The 15,948-nt window shown below is 57.8% G+C and overlaps 1 protein-coding gene across 7 annotated transcripts in view; it reads left to right on the top strand.

Moving 5' to 3' along the window:
• The first annotated feature begins 351 nt into the window (after window positions 1-351).
• The window catches only part of TTLL8 (tubulin tyrosine ligase like 8), a 43,187-nt gene continuing 27,590 nt past the window's right edge, over window positions 352-15,948 (top strand). For 4 of the 7 annotated variants that reach the window (XM_072973751.1, XM_072973747.1, XM_072973749.1 and 1 more), the window contains exons 1-7: window positions 352-475; window positions 1,384-1,497; window positions 7,488-7,579; window positions 10,847-10,985; window positions 11,684-11,757; window positions 13,511-13,639; window positions 14,855-14,969. In XM_072973751.1, coding sequence (XP_072829852.1) covers window positions 427-475; window positions 1,384-1,497; window positions 7,488-7,579; window positions 10,847-10,985; window positions 11,684-11,757; window positions 13,511-13,639; window positions 14,855-14,969 — 712 coding nt within the window. In that variant the 5' untranslated portion in view covers window positions 352-426. The other 3 variants (XM_072973750.1, XM_072973752.1, XM_072973753.1) reach the window with 3 other exon arrangements.

Raw genomic sequence — 15,948 nt, 5'->3', positions numbered from 1 at the left:
GGCTCTGACTGCCAGGGCGGGTCTGTGTGACCCCAACAGCCGGCGCGGGGCGGGACCGTGTGACCCCCAGCGGGGCGCCGGCCACTCTGCGGGCCCTCCTCCCCGCGGACACCATGTCCCGCGCCCTACTCCTCAGCCCCCGCGCTGGCCACCGCGGCGCCTCGGACTGCGGCCCCTGCCCAGGGCCCCGCACGAGAGTCCCCGACCACGGCCCGTGGGACCCCGCGCCCTCCACACCCCCCGCGCGACACCATCCCCGGATCCGCCCTCGGAGCCGCGCCCGGAGCCGCCCCCAGACGCCCGCGCGCCCCCGGAGCCCCACTCCCTGTGCCGGCCGCCGCGCCGCGCCCCCCGCGGTCCCGCCGCCCGCGTCCCTGGGCTGCACAATGCGCCGCGCGGCTCCGGCCCGTCGCCCCCGGCAACCGCATGACGCGGGGCAGCGCGACTAGGGGCAGGGGCACGCGGCCTGGCCGGGGTGAGCACGGGCCACCTCCGCTCCGAACCCTGGGCCGGCCCTCCGTCCTCCGCCCCGCGCGCGCCCCCGGGATTCTAGACCAGCGCGGAGCCCCAGACCTACCCTTACTTCCGAACGCCAGGCTTCCCCTTCCACCTGCCCAGCCCTCCAGCCCTCCGAGCTAGACCGGTGCCCGCCCGCCCCGCCCAAGACCTGCCCTCGGAGAGCGGACCTGCGCACGCCCCCCCCTCACCTGCCCTCGGACCGCGGACCTGCGCAGGCCCCCCCCCCGCCCTCGGACCTGCGCACGCCCCCCCCCCGCCCTCGGACCTGCGCACGCCCCCCCCCGCCCTCGGACCTGCGCACGCCCCCCCCCCGCCCTCGGACCTGCGCACGCTCCCCCCACCTGCCCTCGGACCGCGGACCTGCGCACGCCCCCCACCCCCGCCCTCGGACCTGCGCACGCCCCCCCCCCCCGCCCTCGGACCTGCGCACGCCCCCCCCCCGCCCTCGGACCTGCGCACGCTCCCCCCACCTGCCCTCGGACCGCGGACCTGCGCACGCCCCCCACCCCCGCCCTCGGACCTGCGCACGCCCCCCCCCCCCGCCCTCGGACCTGCGCACGCCCTCCCCCCCGCCCTCGGACCTGCGCACGCTCCCCCCACCTGCCCTCGGACCGCGGACCTGCGCACGGCCCCCCCCCCCCCGCCCTCGGACCTGCGCACGCCCCCCCCCCGCCCTCGGACCTGCGCACGCCCCCCCCCCCCGCCCTCGGACCTGCGCACGCCCTCCCCCCCGCCCTCGGACCGCGGACCTGCGCACGGCCCCCCCGCCCTCGGACCGCGGACCTGCCCACGCACGCCCCCCCCCCGCCTACCCCCAGCGACCCGCTCCCCGCTTCGATCCAGCACTGACACCCCACCTCGCAGGGGCCCAGGCGGTGGAAGGGAGCAAGGGCGAGGTGCCAGAAGCCGGAATGGAACCAGGCGAAAGGAAGAGGCTCCCGTCGGCGGCGGCGTCGGAAGGAGAGCAGAGAGAACACAGTCAGTATTCTGCGCCAGCCGCCCTGGGCGTCCCGGGGGTGGCCGGCGAGCTCAGGCCTTCAGGGAGGTGGCATCTGTCTGTTCTGTTGCTCTGCCTGCCCGTCCTTACTCCGAACCGTCCTGGTTTAATTCCAGTAGCCTTGCCATAAGGCTTAATATTTTGTGGTGTAAGTCTCTGACTTTGTTCTTTAAGATGTATCCAAGTTTTCTCGGATTTTGCAGAGTCAAATTGTTAATTTAACGCCCCTCCACCCCACCCCACCCCACACGTCCTTGATTTTAATTGTGAGTCCACTGATTGTCTAGATCGATCTGGGGAGAGTGGAGTTCAGTTTCCTGGTGTGGTATTTGGTGACCCTGCTAAATACATTTACTGCTTCGAATCATTAGATTGGTTGCATACACCAACATGGTCTGCAGACCTTTTTGATCCTTGGACCCCATTTCCTTTTCTCGCATCACTGCACAGGCTGGCGTTTTGTGTGTAGTGTTGAATACATATGGTATAGTGGACACCTCTTCTTGTTTCCAGACGAAGGGGGAAAGTGCTCGGTGTTTCACCATGAAGTATGATGTTGCTGTAAGTTTTAAAGGAAGTTCCATTTTGTTCCTGGCTTACTGAGAGTTTGAAAATGAAGAGTTATTACATTTTATCACGTTTTCTCCCACAGATTTTCCTTTAGTCTATTAAAGGATCATGCAGTGGATTTCTCAAATATTAAGCAACCTTTGTATTCCTGGAACAAATACCGCATAGTCATGTTGAACTGTTTTATGTGTCACTGGATTTGATTTACAAATGTTTTGTTGAAGATTTTTATGTCTATTTTTATGAGCAAGATTGGCCTGTACTGTTTCTTTCTTGTAATGTCCTTGTCAGGTTTTGGTGTTAAAGGTGTGGCCTCACAAAAAGACTTGAAAAAGAAAAATAAAGGAAAAAAGATACTTGAGTAGGGGTTTCTACTTTCCTCTTCAGTGAAAGGGTTTGTGTAAGGTATTTCCTGAAATATTTGGATAGATTGACCTGTAATGCCATCCAGGCCTGGCTTCACTGTGGGAAACATTTAATTATGGAGTTGATTTCCTTAACAGAAATAGGACCATCCAGATTTTCTTTCTTTCATGTCAGTCTTGATAAGCTGTGTCTTTCGAGAAAAATGTCCATTTATTGTGAACTGCCAAGTTATTGGTATGTGGATGTTCACAGTATCTTATTTTAATATCTGTGCAGTCGGCAGTGATGCCTCACTTTCATTCTTGACATTGGTAACCCAGGTTTTCTCTTTTTCCTTGTTCAATCTGTTTAGAAGTTTATTAATGAAAAAAACTGTTTCTATACAGGACCTTATTAAAATTTGAATACCCTTAAAATTTTTTAAATTGTTTCAAAGATCCAACTTTTGGTTTTGTTCATTTTCTCTATAGTACATTTTTTTTCTTATTTAATTGAATTCGGCCCCTATCTTTATTTCCTGTCTTCTACTGTCTTTTTGTTTAACTGTTGTTCTCTTTGTAACCTCTTGGGGTGGTAGCTTAGATAATTAATTTTCAGTTTGTTTTCTAATATATGCATTTAAAATCTGTGTATTTCCCTCTAATCATGAGTTAGCTGCATTATAATGCTTTATGTGCCATATTTTCATTATCGTTCAATTAACATCATTTCCATTTGATTTCTCCTTTGATCCATATCTTATTTGAAAAGTGTGCTGCTTAATTTTTTACATTTAGGAAAATTTCTAGTTACCTTTTTGTTATTCATTTCTAGTTTGAGTCAATAGTTGTCAGAGAATTTAATCCATATTGTTTCAGTCCTTTCTCATTAGTTGAGACTCTCTAGCCCAGTGGGTGATTGGTGTTGGAAAATGTGTCTGTAAAGAAAGCATGTTCCCGGCTGTGGAGCTTAATGTCTCCGCGGGTCCTTTAGGGCTGGTTGGTTAATCATGTTGTTCAAATCTGCTGTATTCCACTGATTCTTTTTTCACGCTTTCATATACTGAGAGAAGTGTGTTAAAATATTTCAGTATGATTGTGGGTTTTCTATGTCTTTTTTTAGCTCTGTCAACTTGTGGTTTTATATATATTGAAGCTATATTATTAAGTGCAGATACTTTTGAAATGTTCATATCTTCCTGACCAATCGATCTTTTAAGTATTATGAAATGTCTCTCTTCTGTCTTTAATAATGGTTTTATTAAAACTTTATTCATATTTTCTAACTAAATATTGGTATGTGTCTAAATATTTACTACATAACTCCAAAAATGACATTTTTATGGAACCAAACCTTTTTTCACACTCAATGAAATTAATAATAATTCCTTAATAAAATCCCAAGGTATATTCATATATCTCCAGTAACTCCCCAACTAATTTTATAGTTGGTCTGTTCAAATCAGAGTCCAGTCAAGGACCACATGTTGCATTTGGCTGTCTTGTTTCTTATCTGTCTTTTATCTGGAATAACCAATCCTCTTGCCTTACGTTTGCAAGATGTAGGCTTATCCATGGGACAGCCCCTTTTCTGTGGATGGCTCTGCTTCGGGGTTTGCCTGACTGTCCTCGTGGTGGCATTTAGCCTGTCCGCCTGTCCCCTGTGTGTACCTGGTGGTCTGGAGGTGAGATCCAGAGGCTTCATGGGATTCCAGTCAAGTATTTGGCTAAGACGCCTCCAGCAGTGATTCCGTGCACCTAACTTTGCCCACAGTGCTGGCTTTCCCATCATCAGTGCTGCCGGGCACTGGACCAGCGCTGGCCAGACCGCTCTGTTGTGGAACTGCCTTTCCTGTGGCTACTCTGAAGGCTGGCACTTTGGCACCTGGTGGCTGTCTGAGCCCTGGACTGTGAGTGGGGTTCCCTGGAGAATCCCCCTGAATTGGGATCAGGGTGCAGAGGTGGCTGGGACAGGGCTTCTGGATCAGTGCCTGGGAGGTGGTGACGATCACAGGCCTGGGCACTGGGCAGGGGAGGGGGAGGGGAACTTCGAAGTGGTCATAACGACCCCACTGGGAGCTCTGGCCCGGTGTCCTCGGCTCCCGCCGCACCACCTCCTCCGGGGCTTCAGCTGCCCAGGGGGGCCCCTGCCGGAAGGGGCTGCTTCCCACGCTGAGCAGCTGAGCAGCTGCACTGGTGACAAGCACTACCTTCCCCCGCAGGCCTGCTGGGCCTCCCTGAAGTTCAGGGCCTCCTGGAAGGTCAGCTTGGGTGCTTCTTTCTGCCCCTTAGCTGTGGGCTTCTAGGGAAGGTGTTGGCATGCCAGGCTCTTTGTGTGGCTTTCTCACTTTGAGACCCTTGCTGGACGTCTGGACCGTGTACAGTCAGGGACGCTCATGTTCTGTGCTGCTCCAGGGTCTCCCCTCGGCCGTCTGGGCCCCACGAAGCCGCTTCTGCACCTGTTTGCTTCCCCTCCCCCCGAGATACCTGAGACGACCTGGGCGCAGAATCCCAGGTCTCCTGAGCGCTCTGGCCCCCGCTTCCCCCGGGGCTGGGGGCCAGGATGGAGTTTAGAAGAAAGGCTGGGTGCTCAGGAGGGTCACTGCTGGGCTGTGTATGTGTTTTCTAGTTTGTGTGAGGTTCTCAGCAAGAGTGAAGATTAATGTTTAATAGTGAATTTCTGCAGCTGTTTATCCCTTTTCTTTATCCTCTTGACGTGGTGGACTTCACAGTGCTTGGTTTTCTAGTCCAGCCGTGGGCTCTCTCGTGCATGGCTTTATCATCTGAGTGTGTGAGTCGCGCTGGCTGGAGAGTTCACCGTCTGCAGCTCGCTGGCAGCGGTCAGACCATCCCCGCTGAGAACAAGCGGTGCAGGATCTATCTGGTGGGCGGCACGCACCCCTGAGGCCATCGGCCCTGGAGTTCTCCTAACAAGAAGGTTGTAAGATTCAGATTTGGTTTCTGTGTTAGTAGCAAATTATCGATGTCTTGTATTCCTCCTTGTAGTAATCTGCGTGTCTCCCGGATTTATCCATTTTGTCTAAAGTTCTAATTTATTGCTGTAAAGTTCACAGCGTCCTCTTAGTATTTAACCCCCTAAGGAGTTTTCCTGTCCTGTTACTACCTTCTTATGCCTTTTCTCTGTTCATTATTTATTAATTTTATTCGTCTCAGATGCTTGGCCTGGTTGAGCTTCTTTATTGAATTAAAGGTGTTTTACTAAATGTCTCCTCTTCGTTCATGTTCTGGTAATTTCTTCGGTTTTGAATCTGCTGTGTTCTTCCTAACTGTCCTTAGCTTTATTATTCTCTAATATTTGCATCTACAGCTAAAAATCTCTTTACAAAAGAGCGGAACAGCGAGGCTTGGTACTTGGTACCCTGCCCACCGCTCATTTAGGGCACACACCCCGCCCTCCCATCGCGCCGCTGACGCGTTGCTCAGAGGCGTTTTTCAGGCGCATCCAGATGCGTGTTGCTGTGCTCCCGGGTGAAACTCCCTCACTTCACGGCTCTGACCGGGGGACCTGAGCTGCATGTCTGCCGTCCCTCTGAAAGTGGTCGAGACCTTCTCTGTGGTCAACGTCTAATAAACAGTAATAATAATTAATAAGTAATCAACACTTATTAAATGCCCCCAGGTGCTGGTGTTAGCGGGCTCGGGGCCGCTGCGCAGGTGCTCGTGTGAGCCCTGGAGGCGGGTGTGGACAGTCTCGCTCCGTGCAGCCCGTTTGGCCAGTCCTGCCCTCCCACCCCTGTTCCAGTTTGCACCTGACGTTGCCCTGAGCTTCCCGAGGCGGGAGCCCCCCCAGGACACGCCCTGGTGTGGGCCTTGTCAGTTTGTACATTTTCTCCCTACTCTAGAGTTTGGCTTTTCAATGTCTTAGTAGAGCAGAACATTTCAGTTCTGATAAAGTTTGATTTGCCCATTTTAGCTGTGATGGTTGGTGCTTTTGTGTAACCCCGGCCTTGCTGCCTGGCCCGAGGCTGTGCCTCGTGGCTGCCCGGTCCCCGGGGGGGCTCGGGCCCGCGCCCTCCGTGTGAGCGCGCTGTGCGTCTGTGTCTCCGCTGCACTGCCTGGGTGGCCTCCCTACACCGACAGCGAGTCCACACCTCCGAGTGCTCTCTTGGCCACATCGACTGGCCACGTGGATGGGGGGCTCTCGGGCCCACGGCATGGTGGGGGCTGCAGGAGGAGCAGTGGGTGGGTGGATGGGGTGTCGCTGCCTGCCTCTCCCTCCAGAGGTGCTCCTGAGGGCCCAGAAGACATCGAGAAGGTGGATGGTTTGGGTGGGAGATGTCCACCCCAGAGGAATTTAAGCCACTGTCTGGGATGAGATGGCCCAGGGGTGGGCATGGAGGTGTCGTGTAGAGGTCTGAATCCAGGCCTGGTGTGTCCATGGTTAGGGCAGTGAGGAGTGGCGGGGCCAAGGGAGAAGGGGCAGGCCGGGACCAGGCGCATCCCACTGAGCTGTGTCTGTGGTGGAGCCAGCAGATGGGGCTGTGGAGGGAGGGGAGCAGAGAGTGGGAAGGGGGAGTGTGCAGGGTGCTGAGTGCAGGGCGGAGGGTTTTGATTTTAATTTTTAACACGGACGCTATGGCACTTTGTGTGTGCTGCTGGGAGTCTGGTGGCCAGGGTGGGACAGGGGAGCAGAGAGGGGCTGGTGGCGGGGAGGGCAGGGCCAGGCTGAGGCTGAGGGGCAACTGAGTGGCTGACAGAGGGTGGGGATCCCAGAGAGCAGAGACAGGCCACAAGGCCACAGCAACCGGGGAGCGCAGGCAAAAGGCACAGAGCGGGCGAGGCCCGGGAGCGGGGTGCAGCCTGGAGAGGGGCCCGAAGAGGTGCAGGGGGAGGGTCTGGGGGCTCGAGCCGAGCGGGGGGCAGGGGGGCATGGAGGCAGGACTGTGGGGGCCCTGCGCGGCCCCTGAGGTCAGGACGGAGTTGGGGACGGGCGGGGTGGGCAGTAGGCGGACTGGACGCTGGGGTTAGGCTGGTGTCTCTGCGTCAGGTGTCACTTTGCTCTGCCCTTTGCCCCGATGTCCGTTTCTCTCTTGCAGAGTTAAAACGAGGAATTCCCCAAGACTTGCTTTCTTCCCCCAAGTTAGACAAATACAAAATAGCAAGACAATTGACGGACAAGGCGGTCAAGGTAAGTGCTGTTTGGGGCTGGGGTGTGCGGGGCGCTTTGTATGTTTATTTTGGATTTGGAGCATGAGTCCCTTGCCTTTGACACGCTCAAGCCAGCCTTGTTTCCTGCCCCAGTCCTGGCCCCACGTGGAGACTCACAGCTGAGGCACTACATTTCGGCTGCACTTCTGAAATAGTAATACTTCCAAAACTCAAGAAATGCAGACACGCACGGTGAAAATCTCTCCCGCAGCCACACGGTCAGTGTGCCCCCATCATGTGACTGCAGCTGTGGGCTCCTCCCAGACAAGGTTTCTGGGTCAGGGACAGACTCCTGGTGACCCACAGAAGCCACGCCCCCTGCCCCCAGGCCCCCCCGGGGGGACAGGGCCGGCAGCTCCCGTGTGTGAGAGGGTTTAGTGCCGGGACAGGACCCTTGTAGGGCTCGAAGCTCGTGGGGACAGCTGGCACGCCCACCCACCGCCCCGTCCTCCCCAGGGGGACGCCTTAACTTTCACCAGAATGGAGGCGTCTTGGGGAGATGAGGGCAGCACAGACATTCTTCAGGTGGGGCAGGTGCTCCAAGGCAACTGCTCTGAGGACGTGCTTCTCTGTCCTTATCACGAGTTCGCGTCGGGGAGCCCCGAGTCCCACACTCAGCCTCACGCGGGCGCGCGCTCATCCCTCAGCTCTCTTTGGAAGCACGGCGCACACACGCAAGTGCACAGGTCGTCAGCGCACAGCCCGGCTGTGATGGGCTGGGTGCCCGGAGAGAGAAGCACCGCACAGGTGGTGCCGGTCAGCCCGCGTCAACCCCCCCCCCCCCGCAGCCACGACCGAGCACGTCCACCCGCGGAAGCTGCCTCCTGCCCAGCTTGTTCCGGGATCCTGGCAACCACGGCTGTGCTTTGCGGGCTTCCTCTCACTGTCCTTTCTGCGATTTCACATACACAGAACTCAACTTTCAGGTTTTCTCCGGAGACCTTCAAAAATACAAACATTGTCCAACCTGCAAACATCCCTCTCAGTGCTGCTTTAGCTGCATTTCACAAAATTTCATTTTGCAGTATTTTTGATGAGATTCAGTTCAAAGTACTTTATGATTCATGTTGTCACTTTTTATTGATCGTAGGTTACTTAAAAGAATAGGTCTTAATTTCTATGCTGGTGATTTTTTCTAGTTATTTTGTTATTGGTTTTTAGTGTGATTGCCTTGTGGTTGAGAATCGGTGCAATGTTATTCCATCAACAAGTGGGTTCAGACCCGCCTCGTGCCTGGAATCCTGTTAGTTTCTGTGGAAGTTGGTGTCGAGTGCGGAAGTCACAGCCATCAGGGTGGACTTTGTTATTTGAGTTGTTCAAGTTTTCTAGCCTTATTGAATTTCTTGTCTCTGTGTTCTAGAACTTCCTGAGAGAAGCATGTTAAATATCCTGTTGTGGTTGTGGATTTGTCTACTTCGTGTTTGTGCCAATTTTTGCTTTATATAATATATCCCTCTTAGTGGGTGCACACAAGTGTATCTTTCTGGCGGGTTGAACGTTTTCTTTAAATTTCGGGGTGACTTTCTTTACTTCAGTGATGCTTATTTGTCCCAAGTCTATTCTGCCTCATACTTAGAACCTTTCGTTTTCTGCCTGTCTGTAGGCTTGTGCTTTTGAGTTTCTCCTGTAAGCAACACAGATTCAGATAAGAAAAGATGTGTTCTGGTGCTTTGTGCCTTGTCCCTGGAGCACTTTGGCTGTTTATCTATAATTAGACTGTGGAATAGCCCCATCCCATTTCGTTCGTCCAGTTTGTCCTGTCTGCCCAGTTTCCTCTCCTTTCACGCCTGCCGGTGGGCCGGTTCCTTTTCTAAGCCCTCTTTCCCTCTCTGTCAGAGGTCTTGTGCCCTTCCCTGTCCCTTTTTAGGTAGCTCCTTAGGTGTTGCGCTCTGCTGGCTCATTACTCAAGTTTTCTAAAGCTGCTCAGTTTGACTCCAGTCAAAGGGGCAGAGGGCTGAGAGTGGCTTGGGGTCTTGCTGGAGCTGCAGACGGCTGACATCCTTCCAGCCGTCACGGTCCCCCGCCCCACCTCTCCTCACAGCGGCCCCTCTCAGGGTGCATGGCCCCGTGGGGGAACGACGGGCTTTGGACTGATGTTCTGGGTAGAAGGAGGCTCACAGGTCTTTCACTAGAACCTGAACCCACCACTTCAAGCCACAAGCCCATCTTGGTGTGTGCTCCTGGTCCTCCACTGGGACCTGTGTTAGCTGCTGATGCTGCGTAACAAGTCGTTACGAGCTGAGCTGTCCAAACACACCCAAGTGTTATCTCACAGCTGCTGTGGGTCAGGACTCAGGCTGGGCCCTCTGCGCGGCATCTCTCAAGGCTGAAATGAAGCGTCAGGTGGGTGGGGTCTCATCTGGAGGCTCAGCAGGGTCGGATCTGCTTCCAAGCTCCCTCCGCCTGTTGGCAGAATTCATTCCCTTGTGGCTGTGAGTTTGTGGCACCAATGGAGAGAAACAGTGTCTGCTCTTGTCAGCCTCTAACTTGAGAGAAGCCTGGGCCCTCTTTTAAGGGGCATACCTGTGTAGGTCAGGCCCACCCAGGATAATTTGTCTTGTTTATTAATTCTGTCTATGTAGGGACCACAGTGAGTTCGAGCCACTCCCTGCTTCTGCCCTGACTGCCTCTCCTGCTCTCACAAACTCATGAGGCCCTCAGCCCACTGCTGACCATGCACCTGTTCCTTGATCCCACCCTGCAGCCACCACCCTCTGTGACCCCAGTGAACTTGTCCTGGCTATGTCCCCAGCATGACCATTACTCTCCTGCCCCTTCAGCCAGGAAGGGAGGGGGCTGCCGGCTGCCGTCTTCCTGCCTGGTCCCCATGCAGCTGAGCTCATCCCCGTGGGGATGGACAGCGTCTGCAGTGTCCCCTGGCTCGGGCCCTGGGCCCTGGGCACTGCCCTTCCAGCCTTCCTGGGCATTTGAGTGGCTCCCCCTCCTCAAACCTTGGACACCTCCTCCCCAAGCATGAGGGACAGTCACTTCTGTAGAGAAAAGAAAGCCTGGCTGTGTTGTGCCTCCTGGGCTCTGTGTGAGTGTGGGTGTGAGGCCGCCTGGGGCAGCAGACAACCGCGAGGGAGGCGGCCTGCCGGGGGCTGCCGGCCCCGTGTCTCCACCCTGGGCAGGACACGGTGTCTTCCGCTGGTGTGACCTGTCGCATCCTGGCTGGGGGCTCCTCCTACAGAGAAGGGATGAACTTGTTTTCAGCTCTTTAATTTAAAATATACTCTTGCAATTTGAGGAGAAGAAGATTTTCTCCATCTACGGACACTACCCGGTGATCCGGGCCACCCTGCGGAGGAAGGGCTGGGTGGAGAAGAAGTTCCACTTTCTGCCCAAGCCCGTGGCGAAGGTCGAAGGCGACGGGGAAGGGGTGGCAGGTAGCGCCTTGGACATCTGTGTATCTGTCCTCAGACCAGAGTGGGGTGAGACCGAGAAGCCCATGGTTCCCAGACGTGGGCCTCACCCTCGGGCAGAGGTCGCCTCTGGGCCTCCCCTACCCCGGGCGTCCACCCTGGGCAAGCCCCTTAAACCCTGGCACTGGTCACTTCTCTGTGTCCCCGCTGTCCACGCCTGGGCCTCCGCCTGTGTCTGGAAGGCTTCCTTCGTCCTTTAGTCTCTGGCCTTGACTGCCCCCCTCCGGCCCCAGCCCCACCCTGGTCACTGCTTAGCCTCTCACAGTGCCTGGTCACCTGGCCCTCCCTGACCCCCACCCCTCCTGCTCCGCACAGAGCCTGCACTCTCTTGGCTCCAGGGTGTACACTGGGCCCCCTCCCAAACAACCCAGGCCCAGCTCAGTCCCCCGCTGATGTCTGGGTCCTCGATCCCGGCACGGCTCCTGGTGGGGGTGCCATGCGGTGGACACTTGGATGGTACTATGGCCCGAGCCTGACTCAGCTCTGCTCCCTTCAGGACCCACAGGGGCACCTACTCAGCAGAGGAGTGGCCTCACCTGCGGACAAGGTCGTGGAGAGGTCCACAAGTGCTGCCTGGCTGCAGGGGGCTCTGTAGGGGGCTCGGCTGTGGTCAGACCTTCAGGCCACGACACACTGACATCTCCTGTGTGTTGTATTTGCAGAAAACAGATGTTCTGAAGGCAAAGAAAATCAGGAAGAGGCTTTGGAGAACACAGATGACATCCATGACGTGATGGTAGGTCCTGTGAGCTCCCGAGGGCCTTGCCGCTGCCTGCCGTCTGCCCGCCGTCTGCCCCACTGTGTCCGGGCCGGGGTGCAAAACTACAGTCACACCTCAGTCTCTCGAGCGGCCTCGCAGAGCCAGGGACACCACAGGACGTGTGTGCATGTGCACAAGTGTGTGTCGTGTGTCCCTGTGTGTCCATACGTGTGTGAGTTGACAAGCTGTGTCTGTAAGTCGGCGAAAATCCTGTAGGAAAGGATCAGAATGGCCCCAAGGCTCCTGAGGAGCAGGACTCTGAGATCGTGAGAGGTGATGACTGTGGACACAGGGCCGTGGACATGCGCCTGCGGGGGCGGATGGAGCCTCAGGGCTCAGCCCACATGGCCGTGATGTCGGCCAGGAGGCCGATCAGCCATCAAAGACGGACTTCCCAGGGCCGGTGCTGGACAGGGCGGCGTCCACGGAGGGGACGCTGGAAGGCCAGGGAGGGTCAGTTTGCGGCTCACGGGAGGGAAGGAATTTAGAACAAGACCAGACAGTGCTCACTGTGGGGAGAACGCAGTGCGTGTGACCGCTGAAGCAAGGACACCACAGACAGCAGGGAGGCATCTGCAGCACATGGGATCTGAAAGGTCTGATAGTCACAGTGTGGACCAATGGACAGTGTGGTAACAGAATGACAGTCAGACAGGAAACCGGGAAAGACCAGCCAGGCAACGGGCATGTGATGGCAGGTTCCCACGTGGATGCTCCTGGGGCGCTGGGCAGGCGGCGGGGGAGGGCTGCGGGGAGCCTGGAGCGCAGGTCCTGGCCTGGTCAGGAGCCTCAGCTCCGAACCAGCGGCTGCTGTGTCCCGGGTGTGGGCGGCCCCCCTGCAGCTCTTTCATCTGTGTATCTGAGCCACTTCGCCACACACTTCACCACACACTGTGACAAACAAGGCTCACGTGGGAAAGTGGCCACAAAGGTACAGCCGCCCCCTTAGGGCAGGAGAAAGAGCAAAGGGCTTGAGCCCCACGTTCAGGGAGCCCGTGAAGGTGAGTTTTGGAAGCGACGTTGGCATATCGCCCCCCGGGACAGCAGCCCCCACCCCGGGCCCTCTGGGCAGCAGGACTGGTGTCGGGTGGGAGGAGCCGGTCCTGCTGGAGCACCGGGTGGGGGCTGACATCCATGTCACAGACAGTGAGGTGGTCTTCCCTCTGCTGGTCTGTGGAGAGGGACCCTTAAGGGTCTTCGCCCAGGTATCTGGCTCATCTCTGGGGGCAGGATTTTGGATCTTTTCCTTTTCTAGTATCTCTTTGTATGGTCAGAATTTTTGACCAAACGTGTGAAAACACAAAAGCGCAGACACCAAGGACACCCCAGGCTGGCTTCAGCAGGTGCAGGGGAGGGGAGGAGCCCGTGCCCCAGAGGCCAGAGAGGGGCGTTGTCCCAGGTCACAGAGCGTCACAGCTGCTCCCCGTGCACACATGGGTTGTCCCTGAGCCCGGCACGGGCACCCACGGGGCAAGCAGCCCAGAGCCTGAAGCCCCTCCCTGCTGCACTGGCTTCCCTAGAGGGAAGCCCTGTGCGGTCGCTGCTACTCCCACACGAGCCGCGGGCGCGCCGAGAAGCATGCGGGGAGTGAGTGAGGCTGCGTTCAGGCGGGTGGGGACTCAGGAACCACCTGCTCCTCCCTTAACCCTGGCTTTTCCTCTGGGTGTTTCCCGCCATCAGAGGATGCGAACCTCGGATGCTGGATATTGATGAAGGGTTTTCTTGCCAGTCCAGGTTGGTAAAAAATGAAATGCCATACTTCCTCTGGACACTCAAAAGGGGCATCGTTGACTATCACAGCCTGAGCTGTGACCAGATGCTGAACCACTACGGGAAGACGGCGGCCTTCACCACCAAGGTGAGGGGAGGGCTCGGGCAGGCGTGGGGCCGGCGGCGGGGAGCGCCCTCCCTGCTGAAGCACTAGCACCCCAGAGCTGGGAGAGCCACGCGTGGCCTGCTCACCTCCAGGCTCCTCTCCCGGACGCGAGCCTCTGCTGGCCTGGCCAGGGGCTGCCACCTGGCATCAGTGCCCAGAGTCACTCAGCACCTGCTCCCCACAACCTGCCCCCCAAAGCCCTGGTGCCCCTCGCTCTGCGTCTGGGTGGCCCCGTGGCCACAGAAGCCCTCTCTTCTGGGCTCCAGGCCAAGCCTAAGACGGGGCAGGTGAGGGCTGCCACCACAGCCCGGCCTGGGCTCTGGGCCCTGGAGGGCCTCTGGATCTCAGGGGGACGGGGCCACCTGACCTGCACCATGACTTCCAGCCGCCGGGGGGCCTTGGCACAGTCTCTACTACACCAGGCACTTCCCCTTCATCTCCTTTCAGCCCCACAGCCCCTCCTCCAAGCAGCCATCCCTTCTTTACCCTGAAGGCTGAGGTTCAGGGACAGGGCCAGCCCAGGATGGACTGGCCTGCGTGTACCCTCTTGGGAGAGATTGGGTAGAGGGGCTTCCCTGGCAACAAGGGGGCCACCCCCTTAACAGTCAAGGATGACATGGGGGGTCAGGGATGAGGCTCATGGCCGCCCCCAGGGCTCCCGCACATCCTGGCCAGGCCTCAGGCCGCCGGTGTCCTTCCAGGTGTGGGCGATACTGCCGAGACCCCATGCAGGGCACTCGCCCGTGTGCCCAGCAGCCAGCAGGCATTGTGTTTCCCCGGCACGTGGCACTTTTCTCCAAATGGGGCCAGCTGGTCCTGGGCCTCTAACAACCAGGCGTTGTGCCCAGAGGGCAGAGGGGGTGTGCGGCTGCACTGTAGCCCTGCGACCTGGTTCTCCCTCCTCTCCTGGGCCCGAGCCCGGCCATGCAGGACCCTGGGAGGGGAACGCTGCCCTCCATCCCGGGTGCCTTCGGACACCCCTGCCCTCCCTTGGGCCTGTCTCGCCCGCCACTGACCAGAGGATGAACCCAAGGCCCCGGCCTGCACATGGGGTCACTCTGCTGCCCGGACTGACTGGCCAGAGGTCAGGGAGGCTGGGGAGGGTCCCCTCCTGGAGCTGGTGCCACCCAGCCAGGCCCGCGGGCTCTCAGACTAGTCACCATGGCCTGCGGGCCTAACGGGCCGCTGTCTCTGGAGATCGGGCTGTGCGTGAACATGCGGACCCTGCCGTGGTATGTCCAGGCCGACCCCGACTCCTTCTTCCCCCGCTGCTATGGCCTCTGCACCGAGAGCGACAAGCAGGAATTCCTGGGTAAGTGGCTGGAGGATGGGCGGAAACCCAGCAGGACCTCTCCCATCCTCCTGCCCGGGAGGCCGCAGGGCTAGGGGCTGGGGGCAGGCTAGGGTGATGGCGGAGGGCCTGGTCCCACGCAGAGACCCGAGGCCTTACCTCTTTTCCGCGTGGTGAGAGCCGGTCTAGAAATGTCCATGAGCAGCGTCTGCAAGGCAGGAGGGGAGGCTGGGAGGCAGATGGAGGCTGGGGAGCCCAATGCCGGGAGCCTGGTTCTGAGGGGACTGTGTGAGAGGTGGGCGTGGGGAGGTGCTGGGACCCGAGTCTGGGCACCTGAGGCGCACTGTGGATGACAGGCTCTGGACTGGGGACAAAGAAGGGTTCCTGGTTCCACCTGCCAGGAAGTCACAGGAGAGAGGAGGGGAGGCCTCGGCAGGAGGGGTGGGGTTGTTCACAGGGGCCCATGTTTCCCGAGTGCCCCATCTAGGGGACCGGGAAAATGCAGCCCAGAACCCCTGCCCTGTGCCCTGAATCCACCTGGGCTCCCAGGAGGCAGGCAGGACAAGGCAGGGTCCTGGGCTGAAGTGAGAGTGCACTGGGGGCCTCAGAGGGGGAGCTTGAGCAGAGACTTGGAGGGAAGGGAGCTCTGGCCGCTGGAGCAGGGGGTGTGCCTGTGCATCCTGGGGCAGAGGTGCTGTTGTCTGGGGAGGGGGCATTCTGATGGAGAGACGAGGCTCCGGTGAAGGCCCTGGGACCGCGGGGGAGGCTGCGAGGGGACTGAGGTTCTGGATGTTTCCAGGGTGGGGGTAACTGCTGGGCCAGTAGATGCCAGGTGGGGTGGCCTTCAGTGAGATGAGGAAGGAGCAGGTTTGAGAGAGAAGGTGCTGGAATATCTCACAGACCTCCCAGATGGCTTGGATTAGGGTCTGGGCTGTGGTCGGGAGCAGCCTTGTGGCCTGGGCCCACTCACGAGGGCAAGGCTCCCTTGCTGTGGCCCTGG

This window comes from Vicugna pacos, chromosome 12, assembly GCF_048564905.1.
Source record: "Vicugna pacos chromosome 12, VicPac4, whole genome shotgun sequence".
NCBI classification, from domain to species: Eukaryota; Metazoa; Chordata; class Mammalia; order Artiodactyla; family Camelidae; genus Vicugna; species Vicugna pacos.
The sequence above is the reverse complement of the archived record's forward strand: the minus strand, read 5'-3'. Positions and strand labels throughout refer to the sequence as shown.